We start from the raw sequence: 18,312 nt of genomic DNA on the forward strand, positions 1-18,312 counted from the left end.
CCCCCACCCCCAACACCCACCCCCGGGCAGGGACCCCACCCACCCCCAACACCCACCCCCAACACCCACCCCCAACACCCACCCCCGGGCAGGGACCCACCCACCCCCAACACCCACCCCCAACACCCACCCCCGGGCAGGGACCCCACCCACCCCCAACACCCACCCCCAACACCCACCCCCAACACCCACCCCCAACACCCACCCCCGGGCAGGGACACACCCACCCCCAACACCCACCCCCGGGCAGGGACCCCACCCATCCCCAACACCCACCCCCGGGCAGGGACCCACCCACCCCCAACACCCACCCCCAACACCCACCCCCGGGCAGGGACCCACCCACCCCCAACACCCACCCCCAGGACAGGGACCCACCCACCCCCCACCCCCAACACCCACCCCCAGGACAGGGACCCACCCACCCCCCACACCCAACACCCACCCCCGGGCAGGGACCCACCCACCCCCAACACCCACCCCCAACACCCACCCCCGGGCAGGGACACCCCCACCCCCAACACCCACCCCCGGGCAGGGACACACCCACCCCCACCCCCAACACCCACCCCCGGGCAGGGACCCCACCCACCCCCAACACTCACCCCCAACACCCACCCCCAACACCCACCCCCAACACCCACCCCCGGGCAGGGACCCACCCACCCCCAACACCCACCCCCAACACCCACCCCCGGGCAGGGACCCCACCCACCCCCAACACCCACCCCCAACACCCACCCCCAACACCCACCCCCAACACCCACCCCCAGGCAGGGACCCACCCACCCCCAACACCCACCCCCGGGCAGGGACCCCACCCATCCCCAACACCCACCCCCAACACCCACCCCCGGGCAGGGACCACACCCATCCCCACCCCCCACCCCCAACACCCATCCCCGGGCAGGGACCCACCCACCCCCCACCCCCAACACCCACCCCCGGGCAGGGACCCAGCCACCCCCAACACCCACCCCCAGGACAGGGACCCACCCACCCCCCACCCCCAACACCCACCCCCAGGACAGGGACCCACCCACCCCCCACCCCCAACACCCACCCCCGGGCAGGCACCCACCCACCCCCAACACCCACCCCCAACACCCACCCCCAACACCCATCCCCAACACCCACCCCCGGGCAGGGACACCCCCCACCCCCCCAACACCCACCCCCGGGCAGGGACCCACCCACCCCCAACACCCACCCCCGGGCAGGGACCCACCCACCCCCAACACCCACCCCCGGGCAGGGACCCACCCACCCCCAACACCCACCCCCGGGCAGGGACCCACCCACCCCCAACACCCACCCCCGGGCAGGGACCCCACCCACCCCCAACACCCACCCCCAACACCCACCCCCAACACCCATCCCCAACACCCACCCCCAACACCCACCCCCAACACCCACCCCCGGGCAGGGACCCACCGACCCCCAACACCCACCCCCGGGCAGGGACCCCACCCATCCCCAACACCCACCCCCAACACCCACCCCCAACACCCACCCCCGGGCAGGGACACCCCCACTCCCAACACCCACCCCCGGGCAGGGACACACCCACCCCCACCCCCAACACCCACCCCCGGGCAGGGACCCCACCCCCCCACCCCCAACACCCACCCCCGGGCAGGGACCCCACCCCCTCACCCCCAACACCCACCCCCGGGCAGGGACCCCACCCCCCCACCCCCAACACCCACCCCCGGGCAGGGATCCCACCCCCCCACCCCCAACACCCACCCCCGGGCAGGGATCCCACCCCCCCACCCCCAACACCCACCCCCGGGCAGGGACCCACCCCCCACCCCCCCAACACCCACCCCCGGGCAGGGACCCACCCACCCCCCACCCCCCAACGACCCACCCACCCCCCACCCCCAACACCCACCCCCGGGCAGGGACCCCCCCCACCCCCAACACCCACCCCCGGGCAGGGACCCACTCACCCCCCACCCCCAACACCCACCCCCGGGCAGGGACCCACCCACCCACCCCCAACACCCACCCCCGGGCAGTGACCCACCCACCCCCAACACCCACCCCCGGGCAGGGACCCACCCACCCCCAACACCCACCCCCGGGCAGGGACCCACCCACCCCCAACACCCACCCCCGGGCAGGGACCCACCCACCCCCAACACCCATCCCCAACACCCATCCCCAACACCCATCCCCAACACCCACCCCCAACACCCATCCCCAACACCCACCCCCGGGCAGGGACCCACCCACCCCCAACACCCACCCCCGGGCAGGGACCCACCCCCCCACCCCCAACACCCACCCCCGGGCAGGGACCCACCCCCCCACCCCCAACACCCACCCCCGGGCAGGGACCCACCCACCCCCCCAACACCCACCCCCGGGCAGGGACCCACCCACCCCCAACACCCACCCCCAACACCCACCCCCGGGCAGGGACCCACCCACCCCCCCACCCCCAACACCCACCCCCGGGCAGGGACCCACCCCCCACCCCCAACACCCACCCCCGGGCAGGAACCCACCACCCACCCCCAACACCCACCCACCCCCAACACCCACCCACCCCCAACACCCACCCCCGGGCAGGGACCCCCCCACCCCCAACACCCACCCCCGGGCAGGGACCCACCCACCCCCAACACCCACCCCCAACACCCACCCCCAACACCCACCCCCGGGCAGGGACCCCCCCACCCCCACCCCAGGGCCGTGAGCCCCCTGAGGACAGCAGTGGGTCAACTCCTTGTGTGACGTCTGCTGGAGTTGGACCATCTGGCTGGAAGCAGCCAATCAGATCGCTTTATTGTGAAGTGAGGCACACTAAACAAATGTGTCCCACCCTCAGAATGGGGAGGGTTAAGTGCCTGACCTCAAGAAGCAGAGAGTGGACGGATCTCAGCTCCCACATGGGGTAGAATCCCGGCTGTAAAGACTGGCATTCCAGCAGGAAGCTGACCAGTGCCTTCCACAGGAAACCCCTTCCTTTTAAAGAAAGGGAATATCATGGATTAGTTCATGAGCTGCCAATTGGAACCAAAGGTTTGGTGTGTTGCCAGAATTGGGAAACGATTTGGCCAGGCTAGCAGCAGGAACCTTTTACTTGGGAAGAGAAATCTTCGGTGTATTTAAGAGCGAGATAGATAGGTTCTTGATTGGTAAAGGGGTCAAAGGTTACAGGGAGAAGACAGGAGAGTGGGGTTGAGAAACTTATCAGCCATGATTGAATGGCGGAGCAGACTCGATGGGCCGAATGGCCTAATTTCTGCTCCTAGGTCTTATGGTCGGGACCCCAGTGAGCAAGTCAAGGACGTCGGTAAGGTGTGGTCAACTGCACCGAGGGACCTATAACGCTATCGGAAGAACAACCGAGGGGTGAGTGTAAGTATTACATTAGGAACAGGGGGGTTAGTCTCTGACAGGACAGAGCCCCGGTAATGGAATTGGATTTTGTGATTGCTGAATACAGACCCCCTGAGGGCCGAGGTGATTCAATAAAGTGATTGTGGATTAACAGAAGCGACTTGCCTCGCTGCTCATTCTCCAGAGGCCATACCCTCGTGGATCTGCAGTCAGGAGTTTGAGTGTGAGGAGGGTCTCTAAAGGAGAAAGGGGGTCTGCTGATTGCACAGCAGGAGCCCAGGAGCTGATATGGCTGAAGAGACGGCACTGCTGTCAAAAGGGGGAGGAAATGTGATCATCTCGTGACAATGGAAGTCAGGTTTTAATTGTGAGAAGTTAAAGGTAGTTAAAGCGTGGTTAAGGGAGGAAGCTAGTCCAGAGAATCCATTCGGATAGGTCGAGGGGTGGGCCGAATGGTCCCAGAGGTGGATGAAGATAGAAAAGGTGGTGTGCCTGTATCTGTACAGCCGTGAACACTGTAAAGATCAGTGTGAAAATGTTAAAGAAGCAGAGACCCCGAGAAAGCAAATCCTCAGACTGGGAAGCAACACGGTAATCGATTAATAAAGGAACTTGAGGAACTAAAGACAGAAACGGCAACTGAACTGTCAGAGCCTGAACAGCCCGTGAGCTTTCCCAGGGCCTGAACAGCCCGTGAGCTTTCCCAGGGCCCAAACAGCCCGTGAGCTTTATCAGGGGCAGCTCTTTACGATCGAGGGAGAGAGAAACAAGAATCGAGTTATATTATGAGAGTCGATGCAGAGGGGCAGGACATGAAGACTAAGGGTGGATTTGTCTGGTCCTGTTGGTGTTGGGCACCATGGTGGGGTGAGTGGACAATATGGCGAGAAGACAAAAGTGGCTTTTACGATGTTGTGAAACCAGTTTGTGATTGTCCGCTCAGCCAGTCAACGGCGAGACACACTCCCCCCAATCAGACATCGGGGGCCTCACTGTGATACATCTGCTCGCCGGAATCTTCCCCCCTACACTGGATCATCCAGGCCTGTCGGTGTGATTTCACACCAACCTGTTACACAACTGAACATAAGTGACGTGCATCTGGTGAGCTGCACTTCACTCGGGACTTCGAGGTTTGTTTGCCTACCTTGCTTCAGGCAGCACTCACAGTCACCAGCTCCAGGCTTCACAGGCAGCACCACATCACTTTTAAAGAGGTTCACAGGCAGGTCTCTACCTACCAGATCAGCCGTAAGGCTGCAGCGCTAGGGCTTGGGGAAGGGGGAGAAGTGGCCTCAGGCAAGGGAAGAGGCTGCAGGGTGAGGGCTGTCCTGGGGAAGGAGGGTATCCCAGGGGCACAAGTTGATCTGTACAAGTGGTCTCAAGATGGTGAGGGCTGAGGAGGCACCTCCAGAGGAGATGAGGCCAGATGGAGATGTGAGGGTGTGTGTGAGAGAGTGAGTGGTGATGTCCCTTGAGCTGGCAGTGAGTGAGATGCCAGTGAGTGTGTGATGGGCTTGTGAGTGTGTGAGTTTAGAGTGATGATATGGTTGCCTTAACCTGGTGGCACAGGTGAGATCATTCATCCTCTTTCTGCACTGGATGGCCAACCTCTCGTGTGCAGCATTGGCACTGACCACCGCTCACAGTGCCTACCAAGCCGGAGTGGTAAGATTGCTGGACACCCGGTGGCCAGAGCAGGGGTAAATGACATCACAGTGGCCTCCGAAAGGCATTCCAGTGATGGGCACTGAACTCCCTTTGGCTTTCAGGGCCATGTCTTCACTGGAGCAGTCCTGGGCTCCAGGCATTGAGAACTGTGTGTGTGACACCCAGAGGGAGGAAGCAGTGAGGTAACAGTGTGACAGGCGATTCAGAGTCTGCTCACCAGCGAGACAGCGCCTTTCCTGTGGCTGCATCATTAATGAAGTGGGAAGTGCACGACACAGGGTGAAACCCACCATCGCAGCCAGCGGGTAAAACCTTGCTTTTCATGCCCACTACCACACTTAGTGCGGAATGATCCCAGATTTGTAATAAGTGTGCCAGCAAGAAGGCAGTTTACCAATGAATAAAGGAGCAGAATGGGGAGAGGGGCCAACACACTCAGTGCTGGGCACAGATCAGGCCGTTAGCAGGAACGGTTCATAGCCCAGCAGGGTCTGACTACCATAATGGGGGGGTGGGGGGGGGAAAGCAGTTAGTGAGGGGGCATCTGTGGAATATGGGGTCACCCTGGGAGCAGGAGGTCATCTGCTGCTGGTGGTCCCCATAATGCAGACAAAATTTACCCCAGCACTGCCAGCGATGGGTGAGGGAGGGGCACAACCACCATCCCCCATTACTGTATGGTATACGAGGTCATATACCACCGCTCAGCTAAAGGAACACCTATCAGGAGTCACTGTGCTTGGGCAGGGAGGGGAGGTGTCTCTGTACAGCATTTGGAACAGTTGTCTGGGTTGATGATGAGATAGAAAGGGCAGCACTGATGGTTCTACACCCCTCTGTATTCAGGGCTGTGAATATAAACTCTAAGAACAAAGAACAATGTCCAAAGAAAAGTACAGCACAGGAACAGGCCCTTCGGCCCTCCAAGCCTGCGCCGATCATATTGCCCGTCAACTAAAACATTTTGCACTTCCGGGGTCCGTATCCCTCTATTCCCATCCTATTCATGTATTTGTCAAGCTGCCTCTTAAACACCACTATCGTACCTGCTTCCACCACCTCCTCTGGCAGCGAGTTCCAGACACTCACTACCCTCTGCGTAAAAAACTTACCCTGCACATCTCCTCTATAGTTTTCTCCTCTCACCTTAAATCTATGTCCCCTAGTAATTGACTTCCACCCTGGGAAAAAGCTTCTGACTATCTACTCTGTCCATGCCACTCATAATTTTGTAAACTTCTATCAAGTCGCCCCTCAATCTCCGTCACTCTAGTGAGAACAATCCAAGTTTCTCCAACCTCTCCTCTTGGCTAATAACCTCCAGACCAGGCAGCATCCTGGTAAACCTCCTCTGCACCCTCTCCAATGCCTCCATATCCTTCTGGTAATGTGGTGACCAGAATTGCACGAAATATTCCAAGTGTGGCCTAACCAAGGTTCTATACAGCTGCAGCATGACTTCCCAGCTTTTATACTCAATACCCCTGCCAATGAAGGCAAGCATGTCATATGCCTTCCTGACTACCTTATCCACCTGTGTTGCCACTTTCAGTGACCTGTGGACCTGTACACCCAGATTCCTCTGCCCGTCGATGCACTTAAGGGTTCTGCCATTTACTGTATAATTCCTGCCTGTATTAGACCTTCCAAAATGAATTACCTCGCATTTGTCCGGATTAAACTCCATCTGCCATTTCTCCGCCCAAGTCTCCAACTGATCTATATCCCGTTGTACCCTTTGACAATCCTCTTCACTATCTGCAACTCCTCCAACCTTAGTGTCGTCTGCAAACTTACTAATTAGCCCAGTTACATTTTCCTCCAAATCATTTATGTATACTACAAACTGCAAAGGTCCCAGCACTGATCCCTGTGGAACTCCACTAGTCACAGCTCTCCATTCAGAAAAGCACCCTTCCACTGCTACCCTCTGTCTTCTATGACCAAGCCAATTCTGTATCCATCTTGTCAGCTCACCTCTGATCCCATGCAACTTTACCTTCTGTACCAGTCTGTCATGAGGGACCTTGTCAAAGGCTTACTGAAATCCATGTATATGACATCCACTGCCCTTCTATCGTCGATCATCTTTATCACTTTCTCGAAAAACTCGATCAAGTTAGTAAGACACGACCTCCCCTTCACAAAACTATGCTGCCTCTCACTAATACACCCATTTGCTTCCAAATGGTAGTAAATCCTGTCATGAAGAATCTTCTCCAATAATTTCCCTACCACTGACCTAAGGCTCACCGGCCTATAATTTCCTGGATTATCCCTGCTACCCTTCTTAAACAATGGAACAACATTGGCCATTCTCCAGTCTTCTGGGACCTCACCCGTAGCCAGTGAGGATACAAAGATTTCTGTCAAGGCCCCAGCAATCTCCTCCCTTGCCTCCCTCAGTACTCTGGGGTAGATCCCATCTGGCCCTGGGGACTTATCCACCTTAATATTCTTCAAGATGCCTAACACCTCCTCTTTTTTGATCTCAACATGATCCAGGCTATCTACACACTCTTCCCTAGACAAATCAACCGCTAAGTCCTGCTCTTTGGTGAATACTGATGAGAAGTATTCATTTAGTATCTCTCCCATTTCTTCTGGCTCGACACACAGATTCCCACCTCTGTCCCTGAGTGGGCCTACCCTTTCCCTAGCTACCCTCTTGCTTTTTACATATGTATAAAAGGCCTTGGGATTTTCCTTAATCCTTTTCATGACCCCTTTTAGCCCTCCTGACTCCTTGCTTAAGTTTCTTCCTACTTTCTTTGTATTCTCTACGGGCTTCATCTGTTCCCAGCCTTCTAGCCCTTACGAATACTTCCATTTTCTTTTTGACTAATCTCACAGAGTGGAGGAGAAACTTGGGGTACTCTTAAGGAAGCCATTGTTTGTCTGCACTAGAGTGCTGTTTATGGCTGCAGTCGAGCGTTTCAGTTGGAGTTTGGTGAGTGAGGGAGTTCGGGGAGGAGGTGCTCCTTTCTTTTTCTACCTTTCCTCAAAGAAGAGCAGCAGCCTCGGTAAGTAGGACCTGGTGAGTAAACCAGAAAAGTGTAATATTTTTAAACATGTAGCTATACTTGGATTTAACTGAGAAGTGACAGGAATAAAGGAAATTTAGGGCCAACATAATAAAGTAATATAAATAATCCAAAGTAGAATAAAGTTAACGTAAGGGAAGTAGAGGTAAGACATGGCAGGGCAGTTCAGTTGAGTGGAATGCGTATCCTGTAATATGTGTGAAGTCATGGATGCTACTGGTGTCCTAGACGACCACATGTGCAGGAAGTGCTGCAGCTGCAGGAACTGGAGCTCCGGGTTTCAGAGCTCGAGTGGCAGCTGGAGTCACGGTGGCACATCAGGGAGGCTGAGAGCCTCGTGGATAGCACATTCAGAGAGGTGGTCACACCGCAGCTTAAGGGTCTGGAGAAAGAGAGTATATAGGAGGGGTGGAAGAAGAAAGGAAGGGCTATAGTGATTTGGGATTCATCGGTTAGGGGAACAGACAGGTGTTTCTGTGGCTGTAGACGTGACTCCAGGATGGTGTGTTGCCCCCCACCGGTTCCAGGGTCAAGGATGTCACAGAGCGGTTGCAGGACATTCTTCTGGAGGAGGGTGATCAGCCAGAGGGCGTGGTTCACATTGGTACCAGTGACTTAGGTAGGAAGGGGGATGTGGTCCTGGAATCAGAATTTAGGGAGCTGGGTAGAAAATTAGCAAGCAAGACCTCAAATGCAGTAATCTCCGGATTACTCCCAGTGCCACGTTCCAGTGAGTACAGAAGTAGGAGGATAAGGCAGGTGAATATGTGACTGGAAAGATGGTGCAGGAGGGAGGGCTTTAGATTCCTGGGACACTGGGACTGACTCTGGGGGAGATGACACCTGTACAAGCCAGACGGGTTGCACCTGAACAGAGCTGGGACTGAGTTCCTTGCGGAGTGTTTTACTAGTGCTGCTGGGAGGGTTTAAACTAACTTAGCAGGGGTGTGGGAACCAGGAGAGAATATTAGAGAGGAATACCAGGGTGAATGGAATGTTGGGAGAGGCAGATCGCACTAAAATAGAGAATAGTAAGTTAATAGTTGGAGCCGGAGTAAGGAAGCAAGTAATGAAGTCTAAATCAGGGTTACACTGCATGTGTGTGAATGCACAGAGTATAGTAAATAATTGGGGAGTTACAGGCGCAGATTGCCAAGTGGGATTATGATGTTGTGGTGAAAACAGAGACCTGGTTTAAGGAAGGGCAGAACTGGGTGTTAAATATTCCTGGGTACAAGGTGTTCAGAAAGGATAGGAAAGGGGAAAAAGGAGGAGGGGTGGGGTTTTTGGTTAAGGAGAGTATTGCAATACTGGAGAACAAGGATGTGTCAGAGGATTCAAGGACAGAATTGATTTGGCTAGAGCTCAGGAATAAGAAGGGAGCAATTACATTACTGGGTGTACTATAGAGGCCACCAGCTAGTGGGAAGGATAGCGAGGAACAAATCTTCAAGGAAATTACAGAGAGGTGTAAACATCATACAGTTGTTAGAATAGGGGACTTTAATTACCTGTATATAGACTGGGATAGTGTTCGTGTAAGGAGCAGTGAGGGACAAGCGTTCCTAGATTGTGTCAGGAGAATTTTCTACAGCAGTGTGTGTCCAGTCCAACAAGAAAGCTGGATAAGCTGTCGGTGCTTAAAGTGGATAAGGAACCAGGACCGGATGAGATGCATCCAAGAATATTGAAGGCAGTAAGAGTGGAAATTGCAGAGGAACTGGCAATAAGCTTTCAATGTTCCCTGGATTCAGGGGAGGTGCCGGAGGACTGGAGAATTGCAAACATTATGTCCTTGTTCAAAAAAGGTTATAAAAATCTGCCCAGCAATTACAGACTAGTCAGTTTAACCTTGGTGCTGGGGAAACTTCTAGAAACAATTATTCAGGATAGTGTTAACAGTTACATGGAAAAATATGGATTCATTTGGAAAATTCAGCATGGATTTGTTAAAGGAAAATCGTGTCTAACTAACTTGCTGGAGTTTTTTGAAGAGGTAACAGGTGGTTGATAAGAGCAAGGCCATTGATGTGGTGCATATGGACTTCCAAAAGGTGTTCAATACAGTGCCACACAACAGACTTGTGAGGAAAGTTATAGGTCATGGAATAAAAGGGACATTAGCAATGTGAATACAAAATTAGCTGAGGAATAGGAATCAGAAAGTACTGGTTAGTGGGCATTTTTCGGGCTGGAAGAAGGTTTGTAGAGGAGTTCCCCAGGAGTCAGTATTGGGATCCTTGCTCTTCCTGATATATTTAAATAATCTAGATCTTGGTGTGCAGGGGACAATTTCAAAGTTTGCGGATGACACAAAACTTGGGAGAATTGTAAACTGTGAGGGGGACAGTGTAGAACTTCAAAAGGACACATTGGTGGAGTGGGCAGATAGGTGGCAGATGAAGTTCAATGCAGAGAAGTGTGGGGTGATACACTTCGGTACAATGAACATGGATAGACAGTATAAGATAAAGGATACTATTCTAAAGGGTGGGGAGGAGAAGAGAGACCTGGGTGTATATGTACATAAGTCATTAAAGGTGGCAGGACAGACAGAGAGAGCTGTTTCTAAAGCATACAGTATTCTAGGCTTCATTAATAGGGGCATAGAGTGTAAGAGCAGGGAAGTTATGATGAACTTATATCAGACACTGGTTTGACCTCAGCTGGAATATTGTGTACAGTTCTGGGCACCATATTATAGGAAGGATGTGGACACATTGGAGAGAGTATAGAAGAGGTTTACAAGAATGGTTCCAGGGATGAGAAACTTCAGCTATGAGGATAGATTGGAGAGGTTGGGACTGTTCTCCTTGGAGAGGAGAAGGCTGAGAAGAGACTTGATAGAAGTTTTCAAAACCATGAGGGGTCTGGACAGAGTAGATCGGGAGAAAAAGTTTCCACTCAGAAACTGATCAAGAACCAGGGGTCACATATTTAAAGTGATTTGCAAAAGAAGCAAATGTGAGGTGAGAAAAAGCTTTTTCACACAATGAGTGGTTCGGGTCTGGAATGCACGGCCTGGAAGTGTGGTGGAGGCAGGTTCAATCGAGGCATTCAAGAGGGCATTAGATGGTTATTTGAATGGAAACAATATGCAGGGTTATGGGGACTAAGTTAAAATGCTCAGAGAGCTGGTGCAGACACGATGGGCCAAATGGCCACCTTCTACCCCGTAACAATTCTGTGATTCTGGAGAAGCAATGGGGATGGGAATGGGTGATCCTTTCGGAGCAGTGACAGCCACTAAGCAGGGCAGCAAGGAAGCTGCCAATAGTTAACCCGAGCGAAAGTGGGAAGTATAGAGACAAGCAATGGCTGGGAGGGGATCTGGTGAAGAAACAAGTGAATGGGCAACTCCAAACCAAGTGGTTAAGGCCCCTGATTAATGGCCTTCACCCAGGGGTAAAGGGGAAAGCTGGTGTGACCCCAAGGATCATACCATAACTGAGGGTGGGGTAATACGAAAGGCTGCCATAATGCAGAAAAACACCCCTGCACCCACTCAGAATGGGAAGATCCACACGGGCCAGACAGGAATGGGATGAGTAATGGGAGAGACCCCTTGACATGGAAAGAGGGGGATGGTTAGGCCAAGGACAGCCCCCCGGATACAAAGTGGTTAACTGCTTGCTGCACCTGCATGCTGGCTTTCAGTGATTGGTGTACAAGGACACCCAGGTCCCTTTGCACATCAACATTTCCCAATCTAACACCATTGAAATACTCTGCCAGTCTGATTTTCCTACCAAAGTGGATAACTTCACACTTATCCAGGTTATACGGCATCCGCCATGTATTTGCCCACTCACTCAGCTTATCTAAATCACCTTGAAGCCTCTTAACACCCTCCTCACCACTCATATTCCCACCAAGTTTTGTGTCGTCAGCAAACTTGGAAATATTACATTTGATTCCCTCATCCAAATCATTGATATCTATTGTGAGTAGCTGGGACCCAAGCACTGACCCCTGTGGTACCCCACTAGTCACCTCCTGTCACTCCAAAAAAGGCCAATTTATTCCTACTCTCTGTTTCCTGTCTGTTAACCAATTCTCAATCCATGCCAGTATATTACCCCTAGTCCCAGGTGCTTTAATTTTACACACTAACCTCTTACGTGGGACCTTATCAAAAGCTTTCTGAAAATCCAAATACACCACATCCACTGGGTTCTTCCTTATCTTAAAAATTCCCTCTGAACAAGGGCAATTAGGGATGGGCAATAAATGCTGGCCTAGTCAGCAACACCCACACCCCATGAATGAATTTTTAAAAATCTGTTCTGCTAGTTATGTCCCCCAAAACACTCCAGTAGGTTTGTCAAACATGAATTTCCCTTTCATAAATCCATGTTGACTTTGTCTAATCTCGTTGATATTTTCTAAGTGTTCTGTTACCACATCCTTTATAATAGGCTCTAGCATTTTCCCTACTACAGAGGTTAGGCTAACTGGTCTGTAATTTGCTGTTGTCTCTCTCCCTCCTTTTTTAAATAGAGGGATTATATTGGTCACCCTCCAATCTGCCGGGACTGTTCCAGAATCTACAGAATTTTGGAAGATGACAACCAACACATCCACTATTTCCATGGCCACCTCCTTTAGTTCCCTGGGATGTAGATTATTAGGCCCTGGGGATTTATCAGCTTTCAGTCCCACTAGTTTCTTCAGCACTATTGTTTTAGTAATACTAATTTCCTTCAATTCCTCCTTCGCACTAGACTCTTGGTTCCCTGGTACTTCTGGGAAGTTATTTGTGTCTTGCTCCATGAAGACAGAACCAAAGTAGTTGTTTAATTGTTCTGCCATTTCCTTGTTCTCTATTATAAATTCTCCCATTTTGAACTGTAAGAGACCTATATTTGCCTTCACTAATCTTTTTCTTTTTACATACTTATAGAAGCTTTTACTGTCTGCTTTTATGTTCTTTGCAAGTTTACTCTCATACTCTACTTTTTTCCTTTCAATCAATCTCTTGGTCCTCCTTTGCTGAATCCTAAACTGCTCCCAATCCTCAGGCTTGTTACTTTTTCTAGCAACTTTATATGACACCTCTTTGGATCTAATACTATTCTTAATTTCTTTTGTTAGCCTTGGTTGGGCCGCTTTTCCTGTTGTGTTTTTGTACCAGAAAGGAATGTATAACTGTTGCAATGCATACATTCATTCCTTAAGTATTAGCCATTGTCTATCCAGCATCATACCTTTTAATGAAGTTCCCCAATCTGTCATTGCCAACTCACACATCATATCTTTGTAGTTTCATTTGTTTAGATTTAGGACCCTAGTTTCAGATCAGACTACTTCAGTTTCCATCCGAATGAAGAATTCTATATGTTCTGGTCACTGTTCCCTAAAGGACCCTACATAACAAGATTATTAATTAACCCCTTCTCTCATTGCACGATACCAAACCTAGGATAGCCTGTTCTCTAATCGGTTCCTCGACATACTGATCTAAAAAACCATCTTGTTTTCACTCCAGGAATTCATCCACCACAGTGTTATTGCTAATTTGATTTGCCCTGTGAGTAGATTAATGTCACCCATGATTACTCTAGCACCCTTGTTACATGCATCTCTAATTTCCTGTTTATTGCCATCCTCTACCTTACACTACTGTTTGGAGGCCTATAGACAACTCCCACTGATGTTTTTCACCCCTTGTTGTTTGTTGGGGGAGGGGGTGACTGTGAGGTGGGGGTGGGGTTGAGGTTGAGGGTGTTGGTGAGCATGGGGTTAAGGGTAAGGGTGAGGGTGGGGTTGAGGGTGGGGGTGAGGGTGGGTGTGGGGGTGGGGTTGAGGGTGGGGGTGAGGGTGAGCGTGGGGTTAAGGGTAAGGGTGGGGGTGGGGTTGAGGGTGGGAGTGAGGGTGGATGTGGGGGTGGGGTTGAGGGTGGGAGTTAGGGTGGGTGTGAGGGTGGGTGTGGGGGTGGGGTTGAGGGTGGGGGTGGGGTTGAGGGTGGGAGTGAGGGTGGATGTGGGGGTGGGGTTGAGGGTGGGGTTAAGGGTAAGGGTGGGGGTGGGGTTGAGGGTGGGTGTGGGGGTGGGGTTGAGGCACCTGCCCCTGTTCCTACCTGTAATGGGGGTGGGAGGAGGGAGGTGAGTTTCTGGACGTACAGGTGGATTGGAGGCTGCAGGTAGATATTGGTCGTGTGACACAGACGCCCAACCTGCTCCCGAGACACCGCCGTCACCCTCCTGTCAGAAAGAAGAGTAACTTCCGTCAGCTCAACACCCTCCCCTCCCCCAACACACACCCCTCCCCCAACACACACCCCCTCCCCCAACGCGCACCCTCCCCTCCCCCAACGCGCACCCTCCCCTCCCCCACACACCCCCACTCCCCTCCAACCCCCCCAACACCCCCTCCCCTCCCCCAACACACACCCTCCCCTCCCCCAACACACACCCCCTCCCCCAACATACACCCCCCTCCCCCACCACACCACCTCCCCTCCCACCAACACCCCCCCCTCCCCCAACACCCCCCCCCTCCCCAACACCCTCCCCCCCCCCAAACACACCCCCCCCCAACTCCCCTCCCCCAACACCCCCCCACCCCCACCCCCCCCCCCCCACCCACCCCTCCCCCAACACACCCCCCTCCCCCCACACACCCCCCCGCCCCCCCCAACAACCCCCCCCCCCAACACACCCCCCCTCCCCCACACACACCCCCCCTCCCCACACACCCCCCTCCCCCAACACACCCCCCCTCCCACAACACCCCGTCTCCCCCACACACCCTCCCCTCCCCCAACACACCCCCCTCCCCCAACACACCCCCCCCTCCCCCAACACCCCCCCCTCCCCCAACACACACCCCCTCCCCCAACACCCTCCCCTCCCCCAACACCCTCCCCTCCCCCAACACACCCCCTCCCCCAACACACCCTCCCCTCCCCCAACACACCCTCCCCCCAACACACCCTCCCCTCCCCAACACCCCCCCCTCCCCCAACACCCCTCCCCTCCCCCAACACACCCTCCCCTCCCCCAACACCCTCCCCTCCCCCAACACACACCCCCTCCCCCAACGCGCACCCTCCCCTCCCCCAACACCCTCCCCTCCCCCAACACACCCCCTCCCCCAACACACCCTCCCTCCCCCAACACACCCTCCCCTCCCCCAACACACCCTCCCCCCCCCCAACACACCCCCCCCCCAACACACCCCCCCCCCCCCAACACACCCCCCCCTCCCCCAACACACCCTCCCCTCCCCCAACACACCACTCCCCTCCCCCAACACATCACCCCCCCCAACACACCCCCCCTCCCCCAACACACCCTCCCCTCCCCCAACACACCCTCCCCTCCCCAACACACCCCCCCCCAACACACCCCCCCTCCCCCAACACACCCTCCCCTCCCCCAACACACACCCCCCTCCCCCAACACACCCCCCCTCCCCCAACACACCCCCCTCCCCCAACACACCCCCCCCTCCCCAACACACCCTCCCCTCCCCCAACACACCCCCCCCTCCCCCAACACACCCCCCCTCCCCCAACACACCCCCCCTCCCCCAACACACCCCCCCTCCCCCAACACACCCCCCCCCTCCCCCAACACACCCTCCCCTCCCCAACACACCCTCCCCTCCCCCAACACTCACCCCCCTCCCCCAACACACCCCCCTCCCCCAACACACCCTCCCCTCCCCCAACACACCCCCCCCCAACACACCCCCCCCTCCCCCAACACACCCCCCCCTCCCCCAACACACCCCCCCCTCCCCCAACACACCCCCCCCTCCCCCAACACCCTCCCCCCCTCCCCCAACACACCCTCCCCTCCCCCAACAACCCTCCCCTCCCCCAACACCCCTCCCCTCCCCCAACACACCCCCCCCCCCAACACACCCCCCCTCCCCCAACACACCCCTCCCCTCCCCCAACACACCCCCCCCTCCCCCAACACACCCCCCCCTCCCCCAACACCCTCCCCCCCTCCCCCAACACACCCCCCTCCCCCAACACACCCTCCCCTCCCCCAACACACCCTCCCCTCCCCCAACACACCCTCCCCTCCCCAACACACCCCTCCCTCCCCCAACACACCCTCCCCTCCCCCAACACACCCTCCCCTCCCCCAACACACCCCCCCTCCCCCAACACCCCCCCCTCCCCCAACACACCCTCCCCTCCCCCAACACACCCCCCTCCCCCAACACACCCCCCCTCCCCCAACACACCCCCCCCTCCCCGCAACACCACTCCTCCCCTCCCCCAACACACTCCCCCCCGCCCCCACACACCCCCCCTCCCCCAACACACCCTCCCCTCCCCCAACACACCCTCCCCCCACTCCTCCCCTCCCCCCAACATCCCGCCCCCCCTCCCCCCAACACACTCCCCTCCCCCAACACACCCTCCCCTCCCCCAACACCGCCCCCTCCCCAACACACACCCCCTCCCCCAACACACCCCCCTCCCCCAACACGACCCACCGCCCCCAACACCCCCTCCCTCCCCAACACCCCCCCCTCCCCCAACACACCCCCCCTCCCCCAACACCCCTCCACCCTCCCCCAACACCCCCCCCTCCCCACACACCCCCCCCTCCCCACACACCCCCCCTCCCCCACACACCCTCCCCTCCCCCAACACACCCCCCTCCCCCAACACACCCCCCCTCCCCCAACACACCCTCCCCTCCCCCAACACCCCCCCCTCCCCCAACACACCCCCCTCCCCCACACACCCCCCCCCCCCTCCCCCAACACACCCCCCCTCCCCCAACCCCCCTCCCCTCCCCCAACACCCCCCCCCTCCCCCACCACCCCCCCCCCTCCCCCAACACACCCCCCCCCTCCCCCCAGCACACCCCCCCTCCCCCAACACCCCCCCCCCCCCCCACACCCTCCCCTCCCCCCACCCCCCCCCCCTCCCCCAACCCCCCCCTCCCCTCCCCCACACCCCCCCCCTCCCCCAACACCCCCCCCCCCCCCACCCCCCCCCCCTCCCCCACCACCCCCCCCCTCCCCCACCCACCCCCCCCCCCCACACCCCCCCCTCCCCCACACACCCCCCCCCCCCACACACCCTCCCCTCCCCCCACACCCCCTCCCCACCCCCCCCCCCCACACCCCCCCCCTCCCCCCCCACCCCCCCCCCTCCCCCCACACCCCCCCCCTCCCCCCCCCACCCCCCCCCCCCCCAACACCCCCCCCCTCCCCCAACACCCTCCCCTCCCCCAGCACACCCCCCCCTCCCCCAACACACCCTCCCCTCCCCCAACACACCCCCCTCCCCCAACACACCCCCCCTCCCCCAACACCCCCCCTCCCCCAACACACACCCCCCTCCCCCAACACACCCTCCCCTCCCCCAACACACCCTCCCCCAACACACACCCCCTCCCCCAACACCCCCCCTCCCCCAACACACACCCCCTCCCCCAACACCCCCCCTCCCCCAACACACACCCCCTCCCCCAACACACCCTCCCCTCCCCCAACACACCCCCCCCAACACACCCTCCCCTCCCCCAACACACCCTCCCCTCCCCCAACACACCCTCCCCTCCCCCAACACACCCTCCCCCCCTCCCCCAACACACCCCCCCTCCCCCAACACCCCCCCTCCCCCAACACACACCCCCCTCCCCCAACACCCCCTCCCCTCCCCCAACACACCCTCCCCTCCCCCAACACACCCTCCCCTCCCCCAACACACACCCCCTCCCCCAACACCCCCCCCACCCCCAACACACCCCCCCTCCCCCAACACCACCCCCTCCCCCAACACACCCTCCCCTCCCCCAACACACCCTCCCCTCCCCCAACACACCCCCCCCTCCCCCAACACACCCCCCCCTCCCCCAACACACCCCCCCTCCCCCAACACCCCCCCTCCCCCAACACCCCCTCCCCTCCCCCAACACACCCTCCCCTCCCCCAACACACCCTCCCCTCCCCCAACACCCCCTCCCCTCCCCCAACACACACCCCCTCCCCCAACACACCCCCCCTCCCCCAACACACCCTCCCCTCCCCCAACACACCCCCCCTCCCCCAACACACCCCCCCCAACACACCCCCCCTCCCCCAACACACACCCCCTCCCCCAACACACCCTCCCCCAACACACCTCCCCTCCCCCAACACACCCTCCCCCAACACACCTCCCCTCCCCCAACACACCCTCCCCTCCCCAACACACCCTCCCCCAACACACCTCCCCTCCCCCAACACACCCTCCCCTCCCCCAACACACCCCCCTCCCCCAACACAC

General features: G+C 57.2%; 1 protein-coding gene across 1 annotated transcript in view; it reads right to left on the reverse strand.

Moving 5' to 3' along the window:
• The window catches only part of LOC121276839 (alanine--glyoxylate aminotransferase 2, mitochondrial-like), a 48,752-nt gene that overhangs the window by 16,825 nt on the left and 13,615 nt on the right, over positions 1-18,312 (reverse strand). The window contains exon 3 of the mRNA XM_041185383.1: positions 14,149-14,272. Coding sequence (XP_041041317.1) covers positions 14,149-14,272 — 124 coding nt within the window. The remainder of the gene's footprint in view (positions 1-14,148; positions 14,273-18,312) is intronic.

Source organism: Carcharodon carcharias, chromosome 4 (genome assembly GCF_017639515.1).
Source record: "Carcharodon carcharias isolate sCarCar2 chromosome 4, sCarCar2.pri, whole genome shotgun sequence".
Lineage (NCBI taxonomy): Eukaryota > Metazoa > Chordata > Chondrichthyes > Lamniformes > Lamnidae > Carcharodon > Carcharodon carcharias.